General features: G+C 34.2%; 2 protein-coding genes across 2 annotated transcripts in view; both read left to right on the top strand.

Moving 5' to 3' along the window:
- The first annotated feature begins 8367 nt into the window (after positions 1-8367).
- LOC125650588 (uncharacterized) lies at positions 8368-11491 on the top strand. The gene is made up of 2 exons (XM_056139263.1): positions 8368-8646; positions 9334-11491. Exons 1-2 carry the CDS (start codon positions 8503-8505, stop codon positions 10399-10401), a joined length of 1212 nt encoding a protein of 403 aa, XP_055995238.1. The 5' UTR covers positions 8368-8502; the 3' UTR covers positions 10402-11491.
- Positions 11492-14736: 3245 nt separating this feature from the next.
- The window catches only part of LOC125650590 (uncharacterized), a 16207-nt gene continuing 10138 nt past the window's right edge, over positions 14737-20805 (top strand). Inside the window, exons 1-2 of the mRNA XM_056139262.1 lie at positions 14737-15078; positions 16205-16495. Coding sequence (XP_055995237.1) covers positions 14910-15078; positions 16205-16495 — 460 coding nt within the window. The 5' untranslated portion in view covers positions 14737-14909. The remainder of the gene's footprint in view (positions 15079-16204; positions 16496-20805) is intronic.

Raw genomic sequence — 20805 nt, 5'->3', positions numbered from 1 at the left:
ATACACTTGTTACTGTCTATCTATACACTTGTTACTGACTATCTATACACTTGTTACTGTCTATCTGTACACTTGTTACTGTCTATCTATACACTTGTTACTGTCTATCTATACACTTGTTACTGTCTATATGTACACTGTCTATCTGTACACTTGTTACTGTCTATCTATACACTTGTTACTGTCTATCTGTACACTGTCTATCTATACACTTGTTACTGTCTATCTGTACACTTGTTACTGTCTATCTGTACACTTGTTACTGTCTATCTGTACACTGTCTATCTGTACACTTGTTACTGTCTATCTGTACACTTGTTACTGTCTATCTGTACACTTGTTACTGTCTATCTATACACTTGTTACTGTATCTGTACACTGTCTATCTGTACACTTGTTACTGTCTATCTGTACACTTGTTACTGTCTATCTGTACACTGTCTATATGTACACTTGTTACTGTCTATCTGTACACTGTCTATCTGTACACTTGTTACTGTCTATCTGTACACTTGTTACTGTCTATCTGTACACTTGTTACTGTCTATCTATACACTTGTTACTGTATCTGTACACTGTCTATCTGTACACTTGTTACTGTCTATCTGTACACTTGTTACTGTCTATCTGTACACTGTCTATATGTACACTTGTTACTGTCTATCTGTACACTTGTTACTGTCTATCTGTACACTGTCTATCTGTACACTTATTACTGTCTATCTGTACACTGTCTATCTATACACTTGTTACTGTCTATCTGTACACTTGTTACTGTCTATCTGTACACTGTCTATATGTACACTTGTTACTGTCCATCTGTACACTTGTTACTGTCTATCTGTACACTTGTTACTGTCTATCTATACACTTGTTACTGTCTATCTGTACACTGTCTATCTGTACACTTGTTACTGTCTATCTGTACACTGTCTATCTGTACACTTGTTACTGTCTATCTATACACTTGTTACTGTCTATATGTACACTGTCTATCTGTACACTTGTTACTGTCTATCTGTACACTGTCTATCTATACACTTGTTACTGTCTATCTGTACACTTGTTACTGTCTATCTGTACACTTGTTACTGTCTATCTATACACTTGTTACTGTCTATCTGTACACTGTCTATCTGTACACTTGTTACTGTCTATCTGTACACTTGTTATTGTCTATCTGTACACTTGTTACTGTCTATCTGTACACTTGTTACTGTATATCTATACACTTGTTACTGTCTATCTATACACTTGTTACTGTATCTGTACACTGTCTATCTGTACACTTGTTACTGTCTATATGTACACTGTCTATCTATACACTTGTTACTGTCTATCTGTACACTTGTTACTGTCTATCTATACACTTGTTACTGTCTATCTGTACACTGTCTATCTGTACACTTGTTACTGTCTATCTATACACTTGTTACTGTCTATCTATACACTTGTTACTGTCTATCTGTACACTTGTTACTGTCTATCTGTACACTGTCTATCTGTACACTTGTTACTGTCTATCTGTACACTTGTTACTGTCTATCTGTACACTTGTTACTGTCTATCTGTACACTTGTTACTGTCTATCTGTACACTTGTTACTGTCTATCTGTACACTTGTTACTGTCTATCTGTACACTTGTTACTGTCTATCTGTACACTTGTTACTGTCTATCTGTACACTTGTTACTGTCTATCTGTACACTTGTTACTGTCTATCTATACACTTGTTACTGTCTATCTGTACACTTGTTACTGTCTATCTGTACACTTGTTACTGTCTATCTGTACACTTGTTACTGTCTATCTGTACACTTGTTACTGTCTATCTGTACACTTGTTACTGTCTATCTGTACACTTGTTACTGTCTATCTATACACTTGTTACTGTCTATCTGTACACTTGTTACTGTCTATCTGTACACTGTCTATCTGTACACTTGTTACTGTCTATCTGTACACTTGTTACTGTCTATCTATACACTTGTTACTGTCTATCTGTACACTTGTTACTGTCTATCTGTACACTTGTTACTGTCTATCTATACACTTGTTACTGTCTATCTGTACACTTGTTACTGTCTATCTGTACACTGTCTATCTATACACTTGTTACTGTCTATCTGTACACTGTCTATCTATACACTTGTTACTGTCTATCTGTACACTTGTTACTGTCTATCTGTACACTTGTTACTGTCTATCTATACACTTGTTACTGTCTATCTGTACACTGTCTATCTGTACACTTGTTACTGTCTATCTATACACTGTCTATATGTACACTTGTTACTGTCTATCTGTACACTTGTTACTGTCTATCTGTACACTGTCTATCTGTACACTTGTTACTGTCTATCTGTACACTTGTTACTGTCTATCTGTACACTTGTTACTGTCTATCTGTACACTGTCTATCTGTACACTTGTTACTGTCTATCTATATACACTTGTTACTGTCTATCTATACACTTGTTACTGTCTATCTGTACACTTGTTACTGTCTATCTATACACTTGTTACTGTCTATCTGTACACTGTATATCTGTACACTTGTTACTGTCTATCTGTACACTGTCTATCTATACACTTGTTACTGTATATCTATATACACTTGTTACTGTCTATCTGTACACTTGTTACTGTCTATCTGTACACTTGTTACTGTCTATCTGTACACTTGTTACTGTCTATCTGTACACTGTCTATCTATACACTTGTTACTGTCTATCTGTACACTTGTTGCTGTCTATCTGTACACTGTCTATCTGTACACTTGTTACTGTCTATCTGTACACTGTCTATCTATACACTTGTTACTGTCTATCTGTACACTTGTTACTGTCTATCTGTACACTGTATATCTGTACACTTGTTACTGTCTATCTGTACACTGTCTATCTATACACTTGTTACTGTCTATCTGTACACTTGTTACTGTCTATCTGTACACTTGTTACTGTCTATCTGTACACTTGTTACTGTCTATCTGTACACTGTCTATCTATACACTTGTTACTGTCTATCTATACACTTGTTACTGTCTATCTATACACTGTCTATCTGTACACTTGTTACTGTCTATCTATATACACTTGTTACTGTCTATCTGTACACTTGTTACTGTCTATCTGTACACTGTCTATCTGTACACTTGTTACTGTCTATCTGTACACTGTCTATCTATACACTTGTTACTGTCTATCTGTACACTTGTTACTGTCTATCTGTACACTGTCTATCTGTACACTTGTTACTGTCTATCTGTACACTGTCTATCTATACACTTGTTACTGTCTATCTGTACACTGTCTATCTGTACACTTGTTACTGTCTATCTATATACACTTGTTACTGTCTATCTATACACTTGTTACTGTCTATCTGTACACTGTCTATCTGTACACTTGTTACTGTCTATCTGTACACTGTCTATCTATACACTTGTTACTGTCTATCTATACACTGTCTATCTGTACACTTGTTACTGGCTATCTATATACACTTGTTACTGTCTATCTATACACTTGTTACTGTCTATCTGTACACTGTCTATCTGTACACTTGTTACTGTCTATCTGTACACTGTCTATCTATACACTTGTTACTGTCTATCTGTACACTTGTTACTGTCTATCTGTACACTGTCTATCTATACACTTGTTACTGTCTATCTGTACACTTTCTATCTGTACACTTGTTACTGTCTATTTGTGATACTACCACCCCTGTCCTCCTGATTTTTTGCGACGATAATTTCTCCGAAATTTGTGGATTGTCTGTCTACTAATGTACTTCTTCCTGATCTTGATTTATGGGATCGTTTCACCCCTTTTGTGAATTATTGTGCAAGTGTACTAGGAAAGGTCAAACATGAACTTAAATTTGAAAAATGACTTTTGTCATGCCTAAAATGATTTTTGTCCACTGATAGATACAGGGTAAATTTTTATAACAAAATTTATTTTAGTCATTACGAAATTGAAGCTATCATAAAAACATGCTGTATTTTTGTAAAATAAAAGTGATTTTGTTATGACAAAATTCAATTTCGTCTCACAAAATTCAATTCAACATGATTTTTGTCAGAATATTTTTCAATTTTGTTTGCAAATTAGTTTACAGAATCTAAATTAAACTAGTTTACATCCAAATTTTAATATTGATACAAAATTTAATTTTGTCGACAAAAATGAATTTTTAACAAAAGTGACTTTTGTCCACTGAAAGATAAAATGTAAAACTTTAGTTTTGTGATTTGTTATAATTTTATGTTAATCTGAACTCATTTTTGTTGAACAGTACTTACTTTTTTCCACATAAAATTGGATTTTCGAGTAAAAAATCAAAGAGTCTCATTTGGCACCCGGTCTTGAGAACGCTTTGTTCATAATCATTTCGAACTCATTACCTGACGCACATATGTAATAACTAATTTTTTTTATAAATCATTATGGTTCATACATATACTTTGCAAAATCCCTCCGAGATCCGAGTATGAATAACATAGTTATATACATGTATTTAATAATACGCATGGTTACCAAAAGATCGAATTTGAATGTTAACAAATCAGCCACTTGTTTTGATAAATGTGTGAATAGAAAAAAAAAATATATTCATTTCCTCATGAAAGGGGCATCATCACCCCCAACATGCACAGTAGAACACGTGTGTTCACAATATGAAGTTTGTCAATTCTAGATAATCTAATTATCCTTTAGATAATTCAGTAGATCTTTTCTGTAGTGTACGTACTGTAGTGTACTTTGTTGATATCAAGGTAAAGATATTTATGGATGCTGTTAACACTACAAAAGATAATCCATTCCTCTAGAATTATAGGTTCAATCTTATATTTGATTGTTGATTCTTCAAATAATATATCTTAGTAACAAATAAAAATGATAAAATATGCATGTTGCAGTATTAATAATTTTTTTTATCAATTTAGCACACATACGTGTATACCTGTATCAACGTCAGAAAATTGCCAAATATTTTCCTTATGCAGCATAATTAAAATTTCACAAAAACTTGTTGAAACGTTATAATAGTACATTGTATTCATAGCAATTTCATGAAACTGTTTCTTTGAAAAATATACAAAATGTTTGTTAAAAAAATAAAGGAAATCTATCGCGTAATGGATTTGATGAATAACTTAACGAAAACAGTTATTGCTCTTGAATTCAATATTTTGAAATATATAATTGATTATTCATATATAACTTGAGACTTTTGAAATATTTTATGGTTAAGAAAAGTATTGAAAAAGACTCCAACAAAATTGATGTTCCTGTCATGCATAAATCTTATTAAATCATTGACTTTGTGAAATCTTATTTCGTCACAAGAGGGTAGTTAATGTACGTTTAACATTACGAGTTTAAAAATCGGATTAGCATTTGTTCAATATTTCATGATTTCATTGAAAAGGGCAGATAAAAAATTACACATTCTTTTTATATTCCCATTGCAATTCTTGCAAGATTTTTTAATGTTTTGACCACCCACCCCCGAATAACCTAGCACATGAGTCGATTAAGTTTATTTTTGAAAGTCTCTTTAATTAAAGCATGTCAACAATGTCTTGATACTTACATGTATGAGGTGCCGTTTTAATATTTTTGATGTATTTTCTGATATCAAAAAAAGAATTGATATCAATAATTCCAATTCCTGATATAAAAAAATAGTTCTTGATATCAAAAAATTATTTTCTGATATCAAAAATTCGATTTCTTGATATCAGAAAATGATTTTTAGATATCAAGAATTCGTTTGTTTTTTTATATAAAAAAAACCAATCTTTATTTTCTGATATCAAGAATTTGATTTTTTGATATCAGAAAATCATTTTTTGATATTAGGAATTCGAATTTTTGATATTAAAAAAAAGAACTTTCTAATTTCAAATTCTTGATATCAATAAATAACTTGTTTTTCGAATATCAAGAATTTGATTTTGTTGATAATAAAAAAAAATAATTTTTTGATATCAAAAAATGATTTGTATTTTCTGATATCAGAAAATCGATTTTTTTATATTTAGAAAATAAGACTCATATCAAACTACGATCGACTTAATGAATGCTCCCTGTGATGCAACCTTCAGCTTTCCGTCTGAAATTTGTTGTGAACATGTAGATGCATGTGGGGAATAAATGGTTAATCTAATTCATTATGACAAACGAGAAGAGCAAAATAGGAAACACAGGCAGGCCGGTATTCGATACCGCCAAAACTCCGGATGCGGAAAGTAACCCGAACTTGAATATGTCCAGAATTATCAAGAACCCTTATAAAATTCTTTCTATCGTTAAAAAAAAAAATCTTCAAAGAATCTGAAACATCAACGAATTTTAGAAAGCAAATCGGACACTGTAGTTCAGCGTTTTTCTACGGGTCAAGGGAGTATTCATTATTTATGTAAAGATTTTTCGCCATTTTCTTTTATTTTCTGATATCAGAAAATATATTTTGTGATATCAAGAAATCAATTTAAATTCCTGATATCAGAAAATCATTTTTTTTTTATCAGAAAAACATTTTTTTTATATCTAGAATTCAAATTTTTGATATCAGAAAATGTCTTATATTTTTGATATCAAGAATGTGAATTTCTGATATCAAAAATTATAATTTTTTTGATATCAGAAAATTTGATATATTTTTTTTTAATATAAGAAAATGATTTATTTGATATGAAATAATCAAATTTTTGATATCAGAAAATGACTTCTTATTTGATATCAAGAATTCCAATTTCTGATATCAGAAAACCTTTTTCTGATATAAAAAATAGACTTTTTAATATCAAAAAATGATTTTTTTATATCAGCAAATACTTCAAAAATATTAAAACGGCGCCTCATAGATACCCAAAATATCTCCGACAAACAAGCCCTTTATAAAAAAGAAATACCCTGACTGAATTATAACGATTCTGTTATCCAGCTTTAGAGAGATTTTCAACAAAAAATATGTGTAAGTTATTGGGGGTGGGGGTAGCACATTATTTTTTTTTTTGGTGGATCAGAAATAAAAGTGTTGCTGTCATCAAAGAAAAAACATCACTACAATGATACTTGTTTTTTGTTTTAAGCATGGATGTTAACCGGTTTGTTGTCTACAGCACGCAACATACAATGAAAAATATTTGTGTTTTCAATTCATTTTTATTTAATTTCAAACATAAACACTTCACAGTGACTATTATATTGCCTAACGTATTTAAAGGATAGGGGGGGGGGGGGGGGGGTTGATTTTACAACAGGTTTGCGCTCTCTGTCCTCCACTTTTTTTTCCGTGAATGGTTTTTCTTAACATGATAACATGTAGTTTTCCAGCGAGATGACCCTTCGCTTTTTCATTAATGGAAAAAGTTCATAGAGATCGATACCCTTTAGGCCTCTTCCCGCTTGGAATATGATGATACCAAACAGTGACGTCACTGTACCCACTGTACCAAAATAATATGTTCTAACCCCCCCCCCCCCCCCCCCCAAGAAAAGAACAAAAAACTCAGCTCCCATTGATCGGCAGATTGGCTGTGATAGGCGCATGCTCCGGTCTGGAATCTCTTTCTTTTTTTTTAGCGAAAGGGGGAGGCAGGTTATGATATCCAGTACTTGCCAGTTCCTGAACAAAGAATTGGGATTGAATTAAGTATTTGAATATCTATGAAAAAATATTCTTTCAAGGGCACATGAGCTATCATAAGCGTAATATTTACGTGTAGATTCAACAAATATTTGTTTAATATCATGTCATCCCAGTCCGCTTAACGTTTACGAAAGAATTTTGAACAGCGAAATGAAAGCGTTTCAATCCATCGGTGAGCAGCATATAAAAAATGTAACGGTGACAAAAAAATGAATTATGTCATGACAAAAATAACTTACTTGTCTACAAAAATTCATTTTTACATTACAAAAATCATTTTTGTTCATTGAAGGATAATTTTATGTAACATAATTTTTTGTTATTATGTAATTTAAGACATCATTTATGAAATCATAGTTTATAAGTAATAGTTTACATAATGACATGAGATGACGTATACGAAATATCGTTGAGTTATTGCACACCGATTTTTTAATTTTTTAATGTACACATGGTACACCTTTTTTAAAACCTCTAAAAAGGCGGATTTTGGTGGTGGATTTTATTTATATAATTTATTATTCGGACACAAATCATGCAAAACTTCAATTTATTATTCGGGAACAAATAATGCAAAACTTCAATATCTGACAACCGAGCCCCTGTGATCTTGGTCTGGTTCGTTGCATTTTGTTACGAAACAAACGGAAGTCTGTTCACTCCGTGTGCTGCGCGTTTAAACAGATCGACTGCTCTATAAATAAAATAATGCTTTTGTCAACCCGCTTTGCACCCCTCGCGGACTGATTTTGTTTTCTCCTGTGCCGAACCCCTAATTATTCACTACGATAGCATAAGTAGATCATTAGATAGCCACCATCAGTTATATAAATGGAACTGACGCGCGGGAGCCTTATCTTACGGAAAGTTGTTCATACGCCACGTGGTTTAACGGGGTACTATCGACACTTTTGGCCGATTTCATGTAGACACCTTTATCTATCGTCAGGGCCCTCACTGTCAATACACAGCCAGGTAAGGTATTGGAGAAAAGTTTCCGGTTACTTTATGAGAACTCTAAAAAGTATATAGATTATTAATTTCATGTTTCCAGAATTTTACGGTTTGTTGAGGAAGTTTGGCAAATAATATCGTATCGCATTGGATTGTTTTTTAAACGATCAATTTGGTATGGAGGGTCACTGTGGACATAAATTGAATTAAATTTTATTCATGTATCAAGTTGCTAAAGTGGAACAAGAATTTGATTTTATTTCAATATTTAATTTTCAAAATAAACGATGTATAGTTCTTAACCATATATCCACAGTGTACTAGTTACACACTATTCTTACAATTATTTATACATTGTCAGAGGAATAAAATGGAAGCAGTATTCAATCTTCAAATGAATTTCCCCATCAAAATATCTCATGCAAGTGATTTGTTTTATTTAAAAAAAAGGTAACTGATGCCCAGAACTCGGTCTAATTAAAATCATACCTCTAACTCTTGTACTTTGATTGTCAAACTAATTATAGCTGCACTCATCTTTTTCATTAACTATACAAGAAGGACGAGTTTTTGCATCACACTGTAGCTGAAGCTGGCACTAAATGTAACTCTCTACTGTCCGTATACAGCTTTGGAAGCTACGAAGCACTTGTTCTACGAGTAATAGTGTATTCTATTAATACAGTCATGTATATTGTTGTATTACAGGTCAACAGACTATATAGCACAATGGGAAGCTCCATACCAGAAGGAATACTATTGGGTATAGGGAACCCCTTGTTAGATATGACCATCATTGGAGCAGATGCTGAAAAGATGCTTAAAGAATATGAGCTGTCATCAAACAATGCTATACTCGCTAAAAAGAAGCATGAAAGTTTATTTGAAAAATGTGTGAAAGAATGCAAACCAATTTATCTTGCTGGTGGTGCAACGCAGAATACCATCCGAGTGGCCCAGTGGCTCCTTCAGCAACCAAATGCCACCACATTTTTTGGTGGTGCAGGAAATGATATGTATGAAGAGATTTTATTCAAGAAAGCTACAGAGGTGGGAGTTAATGTAAAATATGATATTCATCCTGAAAAATCCACCGGGAAATGCTGTGCCATCATCACTGGTGAGGATAGGTCACTGGTAACAGATTTAGGGGCTGCACAGTTATTTAACATAGAATTCTTAAACAGGCCAGAAATCTGGAATCTGGTGGAAAAAGCCAAGTATTTTTACATTGGCGGATTTGTTTTACCTGAAAGTAAACCTGCAGTAATGAAAATTCTCAAACATGCAGCTGAAAATGACAAAGTTGTGATCATGAATCTTCATGCCACATTTCTGTGTTCCCATTTTGCAGACTCTGAATTGAATATCTTGTATTATGTTGATGTCTTGTTTGGAAATGGAGAGGAAGCAGCAGAGCTTGCTAGGGAAATGAGGTTTAGCACTTCTGATATTAAAGAAATTGCTCAAAAAACTGTCAACTTACCGAAGCTCAACCATCGACATGGCAGGACTGTGATTTTCACTCAGGGCCGTTCTCCAACCATCATAGGAAGACGAAACGAAATCCAGGAACTTCCAGTGGTGCCGGTAGAGAGACATTTGATTAAAGACACTAATGGATGTGGGGACTCTTTTGTGGGGGGATTTCTATCACAGTTTGTACAAGGAAAACGCACTGAAATCTGTCTACAGTGTGGCACCTATGCTGCTAGAGAAGTCATTCAAAACTATGGGTGCCATTTTCCAGAAAAACCTAACTTTTTAGTAGAATGATTTTATCAGTCTTCTATTAATCTTTTTAGCATTTTTACTGTAGAAGCTACAGCCCAGAATTTGTTCCTTTGATGCCCCACAAAAACATATTCCATATACAGCATGATGTGACCTTGAAGATTTGTCAGTTGGTATATGCTAGCATTGTTGATTTTTATTTAATTAATGAGTACATTTTTTTTGCACATGATGATGAGTATTTCATTCTGAATCAAACAATTGGCTATAGAAAGGTAAATCTATTGTAGTTGAACTCATTTTGATAAATAATTGGTGCAGAGCCAGATGTGGGAATTTTTCAGATCTCGAAATATTTTTGATCTGTTTGTTCTGCAGATTAGAGCTTATTTGAGGCATTATGTGATAAATAAATCTTTCAGCAGAGCGTCATTAGGATAGATATGTCAAATTGTCAGCGTTGTTGCATCACCCATGATTGCAATTGCCATGACGGAGGAAATTCTGTGATGTTTAGTTTTGTATTGCATGTAATAGGTTGTGAAAACCTCAGTCTTGACATGTTTGTGCCATATATTAGTAGTATGGAAGACCGTGCATTGATTTTTATACTAATATGAACTTACCTAAAATTTATCTAACTCATGTATTTATTGTACATATATCAGGGACATTTGTATTCATACTCATTAAGTATGAAAAGAATTCATGGCCAGTCAATTGCTATTATTATACTTGTTTACGTGTAATTTTCAATGGCGTGATTATACTTTCAGATAGCTATTAAAATGATTGTATACATGTACTTAGAAACTAACAGTATTAATTTTGGTAAACATTTAATATCAGCTGTTATATTCCAAATGGTGTATAGATATTTTTTGACAATTTACACATGATATGATTGTCTTGTCTCAGTATCTGTGATTTTTAAAGAAATCACTTGCTATGATTTATCCTCAGGAAAAGATTCATTGTAACTGGAAATATTTGTAGCATTATAACTCTGATGTGTCTGTGTACTTACGTCTCTGTGTTATTGCTCTGAACATGGCTGCCAATCAGGAATGTATGCAAATAAATGTTCAGATGATGTTAATAGAGAATAAATGCTGATGTTATAGTGCTGACATTGAGACTTTGGAATTACTTTATCTTTTATCAAAGACACTTTCCCCGTTCATTCTATTATATATGAACCATTTTTAGCTCATCTGAGCTGAAAGCTCAAGTGAGCCTTGTTGTCTGTCTGTCCGTCCGTCTGTCTTTAAACTTTTCACATTTCGACTTCTTCTCGAGATCTACTGGGCCAATTTCAAGCAAACTTGCAAAAAGCATCCTTGGGTGAAGGGCTTTCAATGTCCCATTCAAAGGGGAGATAATCTCAGAAATGCAAAAATAGGGTAGGGCTTCTCAAGAACCACTCGGCCAGAAGAGCTGAAATTTACATGAAAGCTTCCAGACATAGTGCAGATTCAAGTTTGTTAACATCACGGCCCCCGAGGGTAGGGTGGGGCCACAATAGGGGATCAAAGTTTTACTTGTGAAAATATAGGAAACAATTTTGAATATGGGCCAAGGTACTCGGGTGAGCAATGTGAGACCCATGGGCCTCTTGTAACTTATCATATTGATAAACGTTGAAAATAAGTATATATACTTTAATTCATAATATACATGTACTAGGAATGGGCCATTGAATCATTTTAAAAGTAGGATCATCATGATGCTGTCCAAGGCAGACGATGGTATGCATTGTACTGAATTGTCATCATGATGCTGTCCAAAGCAGACGATGGTATACATTGTACTGAAATGTCATCATGATGCTGTCCAAGGCAGACGATGGTATGCATTGTACTGAAATGTCATCATGATGCTGTCCAAGGCAGATGATGGTATGCATTGTACTGAAATGTCAAAAGTGATTGTGTTCTGCTGTAATTAGGCACTTGCAATGTTGTCACAATTCTGCCTCGCATTCAGAAACTGTATAGTGAGCATTGTATCAGTGTTCTGAAACTGTGATGTGAAAAATGTACCGCATTAATTTTACTCCATATCATGAGCCTTCTCTCTATCTAATGCAGTGGCGGATTTATAGGGGATACACCCCCCCCCCTTTTCGTCACAAATTTATAAGGCATTGAATTACTGGCATATATAGATAAGGCTGAAGACATTCAAACCCTGTACAGAAGATACTGGTACTTGACTTTCGCACGTGGACGCCCCTTTTCTGAAATCCTGGATCCGCCACTGTAAGACAAGCAGTACGTCATGTACTATAAACATTGTGTGCAAAACAGGATATACTGTACCTATGTGTCAACTCTGCAAATCCATTATAGATGTTAAGGAGGTGTACTACACCAGATAAATTTGATGTAGATGAAAAGTGGAGGATATGTACAACAATATTTTGAAGTTGAAAATTTTCAGATTCACTTTATTTTGTCAAAAAATACAGTTTTAGTAGAAGGTAATCAGGAAAAAATTTAAAACCCCTGTTGAACTCGAACTTGCGACCTACATGTCAGCAGTCGGTATTCTAACCTACTGAGCTACTCGGCTAGGTATTTAAATGGAAAAGGAAAAATCAAATATTGCTGATATCGATTTTTTCATCCATGTTTTTAAAGGAAGTCAGCCATTATGACGATGTAGAGTACTACCTTAAATTCGGATGAATTTTAATGCATCATTGCATACGTGAACATGATGAATGACGGGAAGTGGCTGTCAATTTCCGTTTGTCTGTGCATACATACTATCGAACCGATAGCCTTGAATATATGTATAGTACTACATGTATATATTTCTACTGTTTTTAAATGTGGAGTTAGCACGTGTAATTTGACGTGGCTATGATACGAGTAAAGATGCTGTTTTAAAATCTACCAATCTCGTGCATGTCTGTAGTTACATAGGCGTAGCTTGGGTTCGAATATTACCGAGGCAGGGGGTCTGGGGGGCTGTGCCCCCCAGAAGCTATCGATATTTTAACAACGTAAAAGGTGGGTTTTTTTTTTTTTTTTTTACCGAGGCAGCTGCCTCGGTTGCCTCAATGGAAGCTACGCCACTGAGTTAGTAACTATTCCTCGCTGATGTTTAAGTCACATGTTCTTAATCTCCGTGTATTATAAATGGCTGAACTCTACCGAGAATGATGTTGGTATAGCAACTGTACATACATGTACATGTATATAGAATCCATCTGCGTTTTAGCATAGCTAAACAAAGAAGGGGTTAGATGAGAGACTAATTATACATTGATGTGTACTACTGTAAATAATGTTCACATACCAGCTTCACATGTCAAGGGTTGACTTGTGAAGATGCTCACATGCATACGACATCGGAGCTGCGTTCTATGACAATGCCAGACAGAGTAGAGCCGTAGAAGAACCGTTAAAATCTATCTCGCATATGCTTTAAACTAGAAGTTGCCTTTTTACGCATTTGTAGTAAACATCTATATATCATATTGAATTAGCATTACAGTTTAAAATAGAACAGTTTAATGCATTTATTTCACATAGAATAGAGAATCCTTGCTAAATCACCGTGAGTGCCTGCCACCTAACCTATTATGTCTAAATGTATCACACTTCTAACTGAAACAAACCGTGGGGATCTGGGTTAGAATAGGTCCCCACTACCCCCTTCCTTGTCGTAACAGGCGACTAAATGGGGCACGGTCCTTCGGATGAGACTGCAAAAACCGAGGTCCCGTGTCACAGCAGGTGTGGCATGATAAAGATTCCCCCTTGCTCAATGGCCGTAAGCGCTGAGCATAGGCCTATAAATTTTGCAGCCCTTCACCGGCAATGGTGACGTCTCCATACGAATGAGCGGTTCTCGAGAAGGACGTTAAAAACTAAATGTAGCTAGTGACGTGTCAAATGGTGAAAATTTTTGGAAGGGGCGTTAAACTCCAAACTTTCAATCTGATTAGGACACTTTGATTGATTAATCGAGAAAGTCTTGTGTGAATTGTAAATGGCGAGTGATTTTCTCCTGTGAAGCTGACAGTCATCGTTTTTCTGATGTTCTGTCTGATGACTCTACTGCTCATCATGCATACAAATGTTGAGATTGACAAGATACGGTATTCCATACATTTGAGATTGACAAGATACGGTATTCCATACATTTTCCCTTGGATCGTTATGATCTTGTACAACGTTCCATAAAATGTTTATTTAATCGCACGTTTTGAAAGGGCAAATATAATAGTGTGAATTTATCCACGGTTTTATACACTTGATAAATAAACATCCCACGCTGGTGACTGGTGGTCACAAATTAAGAAGTTGCCCATGGTAAAACTTGCAAATGAATCTACGTCGCCTGATTTGTGTCGGTGATATATATATATATATGCGACACGCTCTGTGATTATATTATATTTTTACCTCCTAAATTTTCTTGTGTCACGAGTTTTGATGACAGTTGAAGTTCTGCTTGTATTTAGAATAGATAGATCTAGATTTTAAGATTTAGCCAGGAAGACGAATGTATATGGTGAAATACAATTTTTTCTCGTAATGTGGGACAGTTTGCAAGTTTCCGAAAATGCCAAGCGTGAGGATTTCGTTAAAACACATACACATCCTGTAGTTACTTGGACTTTTGGTGATGTGTCGTCTGATCGACCCAACCTACGATCCTCAACATACGAGCGGTTGTCCACTTCTAGAAGTCAAGAATCGGAAGGTAGAATACAGAGTCCTATGTCTTTTCTCTTTGTTCACTCATGTCTATCTTAATCATAGATTACATTTCAATTACAAGTACTAAATTACACTGCAACTTATCGAAGATGTGGAGCTATACATGTATTCATCCGCCTCAAATGATAAGTTGACAGGAAACAGGAAATAATACTTTACTAAAAGAGCATTATACATGATATGCATGCATTGTACATCAGTTTTTACAGAATGAAGGTACCTGTGAATTTTTGTTGCTGTTGTTCAGAATTTTCATGCGTCTCACACTCTCATGACCGGTACCTGACTGTGATTATATGTATATGCGCAATCAAACATTATCATATGAATACATGCATCGCGTATAATCATTATACTAGAAATGGAACGCCACATAACATTATATACGTTTAAGAAATACACTTCATTTTTGAAAATACATGAGGATATGAAGTTTGACGCTTTACACAAGCATATTTCGTGAAGCGCGTTAGTGCCTCATGCAATCGGAACTCCTCGAATGTCTCGCGCACTCGACATAGATCTCAGATGTAATACGATGGGCGAATTTGATGCATTGCTGTGACGTCACAATTGACAATGCATCAAATTCGCTCATGGATGCCATCGTATTACATCCGAGATCTATGTCGAGTGCGCGAGTCATTCGAGGAGTTCCGATTGGTACCTCATGAACAGGATGCCGATGTGAAGCGTTGCAGTTCATACCCTCATGTATTTTCAAAACTGAAATTTATACCTGTATTCTACTTTTATTTCTTTTAGAATATTCCCTGCCTTTGAAATAGATGTACTATATTTATCATATGCACATTATTCACATCTGCATTGCATTCATGAGGAAATGGCTATCACAACATAAAACATTGTAGGTCTCTGGATTTGGAATTATTGAATTATATTTTATTCAAATGAATCCTTGTGTGCAATATTTGTGCATTTTGAGATGTAAATAATTAAAAAATAATAATAATAGTAAGAGATGGCCCACTAATATATGTATATTACTACATGGTATAATTCCTCGTTCTTTTGTTAAAATCTCAGGATGTTTATAAGTTCGGGAACATGTATAACAATTTCTTTAATCATGATTTTTGTCATTGTAGACAGTGGCGTCAAAACGTCAGTTTCCACTTCTCATAACGAAGATGAACCACCCGTCTCTCCTACTTTTACCATCTCTGACGGCGCCAGGAAGAAGCGCTCGCGGAAGCTCTCTACCGTTTCCTCGGGACCGTCGCTTCGATCAATTCCCTCCTCCCCGCTGTTTGACTTCCCCACTTTTGACGAGTTATTTGAAGGGAGCGGGAAGTGGAATGTGAAGCTGTCGATGCACCACAGTAAACCGGTGTTTCTCCACCAGCAGTCCTATCCCGGACCAACGGTTCCAGATTTAGGTCTGATAGCTTTTCCCATGACAATAGATTGCTAGCCAAGGGCGATGACCAGCAACTCTCTTCTTTTCATGGGAAACAGAAGGGAGGTACCAGTCGTCACCGTTGTGTAGCCAAATTGTCTACGAGTCTTAGTTATTTTCAGTATAAAATTGTTGCGGAATACATGTACAATAATTCTGATTGTACATAGTACGTGACAAATTTTGTCTCCTGTTTTCGCACAAGCGCATAAGCATAAAACATCGTCCTCCTGCCAATAGGAATTAATTGACAAGAATCACAACTTCACCAATACTTCAAATTCAAGCTGAATATATACATATAGCATGTATGTGTTACCTGTTTAAGAACATAGGATATCCAAGAATTTTGTAGAACTATTTGTATCGTCGATTGACCAGTTTCGGTGATCTTAGTAATAAAACGCAATTTTCTCATTAATCAGTTGGATTAAATAAATGAATAAATAATACACCTACCTTTAAAGTAATTAATTTCCTTTACTTTCATCCAACTCCATTGGTACGTTAATTGAATATTTTTCGTAACAAAAACATGTCACTTTGTGCTCCTAAAACGGTGACGTCACTTATTTCGGTGACCATTGTTAATATAGGTTTGCCAAAAGTTTGTAACTGTTAAAACGTATGTACAGGAGGAATGTGAAACTAAACTTCAATTCATAAAATAACATAGTGTAGAATTCTAGACTTTTTGGTATACTTTACATTAATTTGAAGGTTTGCTTGAAAAAGTAATAAGTAAATGGGCTTATTTTTGGGGTGCTTGTGTTGATTTTTTGCTTATTCTCCTTCTAGTAGTTCATTTTCGGAAAAAAAATTGAAGACGTTCTCTATATATGTTTGCAACACTACTAGTACGGCGAAATTGATTACGCAATCTACACCCGGAAACGACAACGCGCACACGTAAACAAAAGGTCACCGATTCTGCAATCCGCAAAAGAGCAGTCGACGATAAATATTTTGATATTGCTAAAAATCCATATTTACCACAACATTTTCCTACGGAACCACCTTTATTTTTGCTTTATTCGCAAATCTTTACTTGAAACTTCAATGAAAAAACATGCTGCATCCCATAAATTGATAACCGATTTTCATTGTTGTTTCATCAAATGGTAGCAAATCTCATGCAAGTAAACACAGTAATATCTTACTTCATTTGATGCATCCAAATCTTAGGAATTCTATGACCTGAAGGAAGTTAGCTCCTTAAATGTTCTGCACAATTGCGCAGAATGCTACATGTAAAATTGTGGATAATGGTTCTATCGGTCCAGATATATAATGATATTTACTACTTAAATCTATCGGTCCAGATATATAATGATATTTACTACTTAAATCTATCCAGTTGAAAATTTGTACTAGTATGTCCATTCCAATTTTGAAAGAGTTTGGAAGGGGCTATATATTGTGACGGAAGGATCTTATAATCAAAAATATCTAAAGTAGCGCAATTTTACTGTTTTTGTTTTATCAACATATCATCAGTAATTATACCCCTAGACGTGGATTTCAATTTTGTAATTTATGATAGAAGTGGTAGAGACTTTGAACTAATTCAACTGATGTAATTCATTAATTTGGTTGATGTTTTTGTAAACAAAACGCCGAGACTTTGAACTAATTCAACTGATGTAATTCATTAATTTGGTTGATGTTTTTGTCAACAAAACGCCGAGACTTTAAAACAGATATATTCATTTACCCAATTTTTTTTTTTAATGAAAATACAGCATTCTGGCCAATAACTCAGAATTTTACCTATAACTCCAATATTCTTAAGTTCCATCTTAAATTTTGAGGCAAGACTTTGTGATTTATGTGCAATTTTAAAACAAAATGGCCCTACTCCTACTAGGTTAGTTCCATGTGATGAATATCTTAAAGTGCAAAATGGTCATCATATATTTTCAGTCTGTTAGCTTTGAACTTTGTTAGAATACATTTGATGAAATGCTTACGTTGTGTTGACACTAACAGACAAATCGAGTTAATGTGAATTGTCACATAACTTATATCAACATTTGACACAATTTCTGAGGAACAAATTTACACTAAAATGACAGTTCTACGTGCGATAGAAGCAGAAAACATTAAAGGGACATGGACACAATTTGATCTAAAAAAAATTCAAATTTTATTATTTTATTTTTAATGTTTAATATGCTTAACTAAGATATTGCTAATGATCAGCAAAACTTTGAATGTCAGTAGTCAAGGTAAATATAGAGGTCACAAGTCCTTGTTAGGTAAGCAAGGCTTGTGCCATGTTTTTGTTTACATATGTTAAATAAACTAGTAAAAGTTTCGTTTAATTTAAAGCAGATTTTTTCAATTTATAAGCCAATTCTAAACACAATAAATATTTTCTAGTGTTTGACATATCTCATTGTGTTTTAAACACGCCATTTTCTACTAAAATGTCTAATTTGATGTACACGAACATAGCAGGAGCCTTGTTTACATAACAAAGAATTGCGAGTGCTGTATCTCACTTATAACTCAACAACTGATATTCAAATTTTGGTTGAACATTAGAAATCCTTTAGTTAAGTATTGTAAACAATAAAAATGGAAAAATAAAATTTGAAAATTTTCAGCTCAAATCGTGTCCATTTTTAGTTTTTAGTCAAAAACTTTCCGACAGCGAAACAACTGTGTCAATGTTCTCTGCTTGATACGCACGTAGTATAGATTTCTTCCTGAGAAAAATTTTCAAATGTTGATATAAGTTATACATGTATGGCAATTTGTTATTGATAAAGGTGTTACTTACTCGTTTGAATTTTCCCTTGTGTTGACTTTCGTCGTCATTCTTCTGGGTAATAGGTCATGCCAAAGTCACGTGATTCACCACCGTGACTATGACACCAGTTTTCTTTTTCTCCTTCAATGTAGAAAGAACTAAGTTCGTTTGGTATCATATTTGGCCCCCTGAATTATTCAAAAATGAAGTACATGTTGAATCAAACTTCTACATTGCAAAATACTGACGGAGATACACTTGTCTCAAAAATAAAACGAAACTTTGAAAATGTGTCACATTTCTACTACATTGACGTGGTCAAAATACGTACGGAACACAAATTTCCGGAAAATTTCATAAAATTTAACCACTTTTGAAGATATTTGAATAGGTCCGCATAATATCACCACTTTAAATTTTTCACACATGAAACATTTATGGTTAAGCATTTCACATACAAAAAATTACGATGGTGATATTGTGCGGACCATACTTATTTCTTATTTTAACGTTCATATTTATAGCGTTTTTACAGCATGGAAATACATGTCATGTTTATGGATGTTGTTATATATGTGTTGTTATATAAGTTTACCTATATTTTGTTTACAAAAGAATATACTCGCCTAACACTGCATCAAATGATAAAATTCCTAAAATCAATTTAACGGGGCAATGTCACGATACGATATTAACATGTCTTCCTTTGTCAGGCTTGTGTTGTGTATTATAAATTAATCATGCCATCTTACTTCCGTGTCCTGTAACTAAGCGAAATGTACACTAGTTAGGAATACTTTGATATCAATTACTTTAAATCAATGGAAATTGCATTATATGAAACATTTTGCCAAACACAAAATGCTACTATTTCTTATTAATCTATATAGCTAAATGCGTGGCAGAGCACGAGGCCGATTTATACATGTATTTCGGTATATAGACGTCAATTTTCAAAAGTGACGTCATAATGGGTTGATAGATCATTTTGTCAACTTACATACTACGTTACCTCAGCCGGTAGAGTGTAGTGGAAACGACCAATATGAAGATAATTTTTTTCATTTGAAGTTGAGCTATTTCAATGTAATTCTTATCTACTTTCTATTTAACTTTTCAGTGCATATACCGTCGTGCTATACGACTATATTTAGGCCTAGGCCTATATCTGCAGCATTTGTATTGTTATAATTTTTTAATTACCCCAGGATTCGTAACGTGTTACCCTTTCGTGAATATTAGTATATTACCTATTTTATTACAGACATGTAGGATCGTTTTTTCAAGGGGGAGCCGGAGAAGTTGACTTCACTATATCTAAAAATAATACTTGTAAAATTCAGTGAAACAAAAAGCCAACATGTTCTTCAAAATCCTAATTTGTGAGGTGGGGAGGGTTAGGGTTGACATACATCAAATATATTTATTGATTAAAGTTTACGTTTTCCCTAACTTCTAGTTCTTCTTTCCGGGGGTGGGGAGGGGGAGGGGTGTTGCTCCCTTCTATACATGAATTCATTTCATAACTTCTATTA

Source organism: Ostrea edulis, chromosome 5, assembly GCF_947568905.1.
Source record: "Ostrea edulis chromosome 5, xbOstEdul1.1, whole genome shotgun sequence".
Lineage (NCBI taxonomy): Eukaryota > Metazoa > Mollusca > Bivalvia > Ostreida > Ostreidae > Ostrea > Ostrea edulis.
Note: the sequence above shows the minus strand (reverse complement) of the source record. Positions and strands in the feature narration are given on the sequence as shown.